This window comes from Amblyomma americanum, chromosome 3 (assembly GCF_052857255.1).
Source record: "Amblyomma americanum isolate KBUSLIRL-KWMA chromosome 3, ASM5285725v1, whole genome shotgun sequence".
Classification (NCBI taxonomy): Eukaryota; Metazoa; Arthropoda; class Arachnida; order Ixodida; family Ixodidae; genus Amblyomma; species Amblyomma americanum.
The window spans coordinates 168,811,929-168,819,090 of record NC_135499.1 but is presented as its reverse complement, the minus strand read 5'-3'; the positions used below and the strand labels follow the sequence as shown (position 1 = coordinate 168,819,090).

Here is a 7,162-nt window from a genome sequence, read left to right as displayed (position 1 = left end):
CCGCTGAACAATAGCCATCTTTTCAAGGCCACACTGGCCGATGGCCGCACTCATAAGCACCATATCATTAAAATAATAAAAAAATGCTTTTATTAACTACTAATTTGAAGTAAAAAATAGTCAGTGCATTATTTATTGTACTAACTTGGCAGAAAGTTTTGTAGCAACAGCAAACAAAGCAAATGTCACACGGACTCTACGCTTGTTTTAGCGCTATGCATGAAAGGTTAAGACAACATTGTGCGCATCGCGCATGCGCGCTTTCTTTTTGCGCACGCTGCATTGAGCAGCAGTGAAGCTATTGCACTATGAGGATTGAAAAGTGTTACTTTTGCTCGTCTCCCGTCTATCCTGGGCATGGAATTCAGTTTGTGCGAAATGACTGCAAGGTAGGTTATCCAAACTAGTGACTTGCGTTCACCAGTTATTGTTGCTCACTCTAGCTCAGCGGTATGTGTGATGTGCAACACGCGTAACTGGGAGCCATTTGCCTGTGCAGATTTTCAGGTTTTGTCGATCGAAATGCCACAAGCTTTTCAAAAAGAAGCGCAACCCGAGGAAGGCCAAATGGACGAAGGCGTTCCGCAAGGCTGCTGGCAAAGAGCTGACAGTCGACCCTTCTTTTGAATTCGAGAAGCGGCGGAACATCCCAATGAAATACAACAGGGAGCTTTGGCAGAACACTGGTAAGATCAGCGTAACGGTTATGCTTGAGTTACCGCCGCCCCATCGCTGTTTCCTTCACTTTTTCTTGCAGTGCAAGCCATGCAGCGGGTCGAAGAAATTAAAGCCAAAAGACAGGGGCACCACGTCATGAACAGGTCAGTGACAGGATGCGTGGATCATTCATATATGTGCTTACCTGTCACGTGCATGGCTGGGGCCAGTAGCCAGTTTTTATGCGTTTGTACTAGTGTACCTCGTGCCTTGTCAGGACCCGCAACAAACCATTTGAAACCTGAAGTTACCATACCGCACTAGTTCATATTGTTGTTTTCATTTTGTTATCGAGTTTTATTGTTACCTAACTTTTCTAAGTGTGCTGGCCAATTTACTTCCCAGGTTGATGAAGGGCAAAGAGCTGGACAAGCAGAGAGACATCAAGGAAGTCCAGCGAGACCTGTGCCTGATCAGGTCTCCGGCGGCAACGCTGAAAAAGAAAGAGCAGGCAATTGTGGAAGTAATAGAAGAACATTCCGACCAAGAAGAAATGGCAGTGGACTGAGGTGCACACTACAAGGACTGATTGTTATCATTGCAGTGACATTGCACTCGAACTGTATTTTATAACTGTGTGCACATTACTGTGCTTACAGCTTGCCATCGGATGCCTAGGGCTGCGTTTTGTTGCACATGAAAGAAATACAGGTAATTGTCTGTAGCACCAGGTTGTTTTCAATAAGTCAAAGCATGTAATCGGTTACAAAGTACATCAAAGATGTGCATGGTTAATTAGCAAAAGTTAGTTGGTTTTTCACTCTAATGCAGGGAACATTAGGACCATGAAAACAGATCAAACTTTGCTGAAAGTAAATCCATTTGCTGATTGCATGCAAGTTTTATTAATTTGTTTGCTTTGCATTCAAATGACCAAGGTGCACAGAGAAGGAAAAGGCACTGCAAACTGACACGTGTATTTACCTGTTGTAACTGATCACCCGAAAGTGAGAAGCGTGGAAGTAGCTTCCTAGAAAGGCCAAGTTTCAATTGGCTAATTATTTGAGAATAAAAATGTTCACTACCGTAATTGATACACGATAATTCCACAGCTGCAGATAGAACCCTCTAAGCCTAAGTTGCCAGCACAGCTATGGCTGGTCTAGTGGACAGAACATTTGGCTGCTGACAATGTGGTGCAGTTGGTGCAACTCATACCAAGGCGGCTTGAATCTTGGGAAGAAAGGTGGCAGGGAATTGCACATGTGCTAGAGAAGTGCAGAAGCCACAACAGGCGATTTTGATCGGGCCACTACCTTCAGGGGCATGCATTTCTCTTGTGCAGAGCTCAACATCACTCAGTGTAATAGAGTTCTGTCAATAAAACATATTCCCTGGGAGGTTTGCTTACCAAAATAGTTTAGTTTCCAGTTATGTACTTTGACAATCTGGAAAATAATTCTCAACCTTTAGTTGCACCTGCTGTATGAACCACATGCATATTCAGGACAAAGTGTGAAATGCCTCTGCAAAAAACGTCCCTAGGTTATTGTTGCAACCAGTGCTGAGACAGAGTGCTGCATTTCACTGTCTGGTGTGAAAACGTTCTTTGCGGGCAGTCACGTCAAAACCCTGCAGGGACATGGCATGGCTGTACAGGCGAAATACCTGACATTTCGCACATTTGGAAAACTAGAGCACCTTCGTGGCAGCCTGTGCTTGGCACAGAGATCTTGCACTGTGAGATCTTGGCATCGTGCACGTGGTGCCCCCGGAAGACAAGAGTGGCCCCCGGTCTTAACGTGGGATGCGGCGTCGGAACTCTCGTTAGCCTGCAGTGGACGCAAAAGTTCATGGTGCGCCTGCTTGTTGTTTACAGCTATGTTGTAGATGGCATGATAGAAACACTCACATGCAGATGCCAAACTGGGCACCTTCAGTGCACTTGATGCTAGAGGAAAAGTGAAAAACAGAAAAAATACAAATAGCAGTTACTGCTGAGGAGAGAGAACCAGTGAAAAAAGAAAACTAGACTAGTGCCATTTTCAAGCAGGATAATGTGAGCTTGTGAGTCCTCGCTCTTCAGCTCACTTCATGTATAAATGCTCTATTTGCAATTATTCTCTTGCTGAAGGCTGTTTTAATCACTGTTTTGACGTAACAGATATTTGGACACACCTATCATGCTCACTTATCTTTTTTGGCACACTTCAGTATGACGAACATGTGTTTTCATGATCCCTTCAAGTTCGTTTTAAAGGGAGTCTACTGTACTGCCTGTACATTATCAACATAACTAGGGGCAAGCATCAGCATCGAGTGAAGTGACGCCTCATGGCAGTAGCCAAAGCTGCTTCGCAACCCTGCTAGTATTCTGACAACATGTATGGCATTTACTGCTGCTCGTTCCTCCACGCATCGATAGGTCACACTGATAAAAACAAATACCTTCTGCTTTGCTTTGCTCCGTTTTAATTTGTGGACAGTATGTAGTACATCACTGTCGGTCAGGCCATTGGGGTGATACTGTTTGTTTCGAAAGAAGACTTCAGTGTTTGGTGTCAGGGAACAAGATGGGCTGAAGTGACATTGTTCTTGCCCCTTACTCCTGCAGCAAAGCCATATGTTCACTACGCTTGCAGCATATGCTATGCCTTCTGCCTCTACTGCTCTCTTTCTTCACCATGAGCTTTCATTACTTTTCCCCGCTTCTGCTCCCCTCTTCTGTAGCAGCATCCATAGCGAGCGCTAACAGAGGCAGCAAACTGGTTGCACAGTGAACATCGAGCCGTGGCAGAGAAAAACGCCACTAGTAGCAACTGGCATGCACTTGCAATTTGTGCAAATGGCAAAACTGCTGTTGTAGCTGCAATAGCACTACACTGCTTTTGGCCTAGTTGGCACTCCCATCCATCTGGATCCGTGGTTCCAGTGCACCAGCCTCCCTACCATTGAAAACAACCTGCAAGCTTATCATTGCATCTTGCACAACTAAATCTGCTAGGTTTTTACATAAATGACACTCTCATACACGAAGGTGAAGCACAAATTAAAGGTGCCCTGAACTTTTGTGTCTATTTCTGAGGCTTTCTTTTCTTGGCATTACTAGCCTGCTGGTAACTATGTGGGCCCATTCAATGCATGGTGTGCACCTCCTCACACTCGACATGCAAAGAGATAAAACTTTTTCGTGGCATCTTCTGAATGTATTTACAGTGTGTTTGCATGTGTTTTCTTTTTCTCTTCAGTGAGGACTTCAGTCAATGCTGGAATTTTATTTCTAGCATTCTCAGTGACAAAACAGAACCATTATAATGAAGGTTTGAACGCAAAGAAATTAGAAGGATGGGTTAGGGACCTTTTAAGGATGTTGACAAGACCAGGAATGTGCTGTTCATACATGTCTGACAATGATTTTCACATCTGCTCAGTGCTTTACATACCAGAATCTTACTAAGATGTGCAACGGGTACTGCATCAACTGCTCTGCAGTTGACTTACAGGGACTTAAGTTTTTATGTGCCTGATTTTAAAAAATTCCTGTGCGCAAAATACTGACCTAATCAAGAGCAAACACCGCTCACAATGTATAACATTATTGCCTAAGTTGTTTAAGATCTAAATAAACATTGGCACTTGCCTGCATTTGGTGGAATCAGCGAGAAACTGTTTTCGGCTACGAGTACAGTTTCTGCAGGCGCGAACCAAGCAGCCGGTCTCACAGGCTGCGCCATCTGCGGGATGAACATGCAACTCACAAGCGACGACTTATCAGTTTTTAGTGTGTGCAGTGCTGTTGTTACATTTTCGGTGCGGTATTTAGTAGCAGAAGCGTTGATGTTCCTTGTGAGATTAATTCCAGTGGGCAGCCGAACTCCACCTTCGAAGAGAACGCGCTTCTCGCAACCGCTGAGCCGACGTCGTTTGCCTTGCCGTCCGGCAGATGGCGCAGCCTCTGAGACGGGCTGCTTGGTTCGCGTCTGCAAAAACTGTACTCGTAGCCAAAAACAGTTTCTTGCTAATTCCACTAAATACAGGCAAGCACCGACGTTTATTTAGATCTCAAACAACTTGGGCAATAATGTTCTACCTTGTGAGCAGTGTTTGTTCTCAATTAGACCAGTATTTTGTGCACAGGAATTTCTTAAAATCCGCCACATAAAAACGCAAGTCCCTGTATATTAAACGCTGAGAGACAGGTTCACTCTTTGGCAGACACATTTCCTCTTTCATCACACTGCTAAACATTTTGTAGCTAGGTTATTCATGAGGTATCTGGAAGCAGCACGACATCTATAAAATTTTTCGGGTAGCAATCTTGAGGGAGGGCGTCTCAATTAAGCCTATTTTGGCTAATGAATGAAATGGAACCAGTCTTGGTACACATGTAATTTGTAATGATAGTTCTAGTACAGAAATCAGTTTTAAGGAAGATGATACAGATGCTGAGTAATAACAAAAGCAATTCCCAGGTTTTCAAGTAAAAGCTGCACTGTATTTTGGTCTGCATATTAATGCGAGAGCGTTAAGGAACCTGTGTCGCAGGAAAGCAGGTGTAAGTGTAATTAGCCGTGAACGAAAAATCATCTAAAATTTTCACAGAAGCAGCCTAGGTGGCAGGTGGGCCACCTAAGTCACGCGACCTTGTGGTGTCGTTACAACCTGCCCGCCGGATTGTGAGCACACTGCCCATCGTGGCAGTTAATTCATCATTGGTCGAAAGAAGTCACTCTGGAAGAGCAACCTGGGTCGCACAAGCTACGCCAGTGCCATCGCAGGGCAGTGATTCACTGCTTAACCGCTATATCACTATGCCAGCAATAGTATGACTCCCAGGGATCTTGTGGAGAACTGCTAATTCCGCATATATGGGCATTAATGCTTTCAAGTCATACCCTTAAGGTAGAGCTTAAGTGTCCCCTTCAATTTTTGCAAACTCATGCAGTAACGCCGTTAACTTTCGTTTTTACATTCCCCCCCCCCCCCCTACACATTTTTTCAGTAACTACAAGAATAGAAGCTAAATTTTATTATGCATATTTGCATGAAAACAATTTGCAAAAGCCAGTTTCAGAAAACATTACAGGCATATATATTTAAAACATGACAGCTTTGTCACCAATGTTGCACTTGTGCAAAAAAAACGGAGTCCTTTATACCATACTAATCACGCACGCAACCTGTAGACATTTCTTATCGTGTAAATAGTTTGTGTATATTAACTCTCCGGAGACCCTATCCTCTCTTCCTGTCCCCTCACCCCTTTCATTTCGTTTCTCCATTCTGCCTGCTATCCTTTATTTCCGCTGCCTTAACTCAGGTGCTTCAGTATCGGTGGCAGATGCCGGGGCTAGCAAAAATCTTATCCTTCCGTTTTATTATTTTAATAAACCACTACTACTGCTACTACATTATACCATTAACAAATGAAAAAGGCATGAGTGGCAGCAATTACAAAGTGAAAGCTGAAGAAATCAATCCCAAACTTTCAAGATTTGTAGCAGAATCAACCCAAAACGCTCAAAGCCTGCCTGTGCAATACTTCCCAAAGTCCTCGGTCACATGCAAACTTTTTTTTATTGTTCAAAAATCATGCAACCTCCAAGACCTTTTAGGCTCCATGAACCCTGCTCAGCTGCTCGATGCACCAAGCATGATCTTGCCACAAGTCCCATTGGACATGTCATTGTTTGCAGTGGTGTTCTATGCCCTGATTTCAACCTGCAAGCTGTCTTTGCCTGTAAATACTTGCTTCACTTAAGGAAGAGGCAAACTGATTTTTTGACTGAATAGAGTAGACGTCCAGAAATCCAATCTGTATTGTGTTTTGCCTTGCTGGCACTACCTATCAAGGAACTCCCAGGAGAAGAGGTCCTTGTATACCAAAAAGAAAAGGGCAGTCTGAAACATACACAGGAAGGCGGTGCTGATGTGGGTAGCCTTTCCACAGGCAGCAGGACGATTGAAATTGCATAAGTCATGGGGAAAAATTTGTGGCATGGCTCTCTACCAATTGGCAAGGGGTGATAAAAATTTACAGAATGATTACCACTACTCAGAGACAGCTGATAAGGTATTGCAAATGCTTGAGCACTAGCCGTGGTACGACAGCAAAAAAGAAACAAGCCATTTCCATGTTCGGCGGTGGGTTTCCAACCAACCACCTCCCACAGCCAAGGCGGACACCCTGGCCACTAGGCCACCCGTTGCCTCCCACCCTCTCTCGCTCTACTTTGCTACCTGACAACTGAGGCAGGTAGCAGGTGGCACTGTGGATGCTGACGCCAATGACGACGTGAAACAGGAACGTGCAAATAAGACACAGCACTTGAAGTAGCCACGATGGTTTTCTCCACAAGAACATTTCCATTGTTCTTGATTGCACAACCACTAGTTTTTTTTTTTTTTGTATCAGCTTCAAGTAAAGTGCTCATGCCGAGTTCATATACTACTGCACTCAACATGGCTTGGAAAGCACCCGAAGTGAACCAACAGAGGTATACGC

At 44.2% G+C, this 7,162-nt stretch overlaps 1 protein-coding gene across 1 annotated transcript; it reads left to right on the top strand.

Annotated features, from left to right (window-relative positions):
- The first annotated feature begins 230 nt into the window (after positions 1-230).
- Positions 231-2,057, top strand: RpL24-like (ribosomal protein L24-like). Its single transcript, XM_077658708.1, has 4 exons — positions 231-389; positions 500-686; positions 758-821; positions 1,063-2,057. The coding sequence occupies exons 1-4, from the start codon at positions 309-311 to the stop codon at positions 1,223-1,225; spliced, it is 495 nt and encodes a 164-aa protein (XP_077514834.1). The 5' UTR covers positions 231-308; the 3' UTR covers positions 1,226-2,057.
- Positions 2,058-7,162: the final 5,105 nt, after the last annotated feature.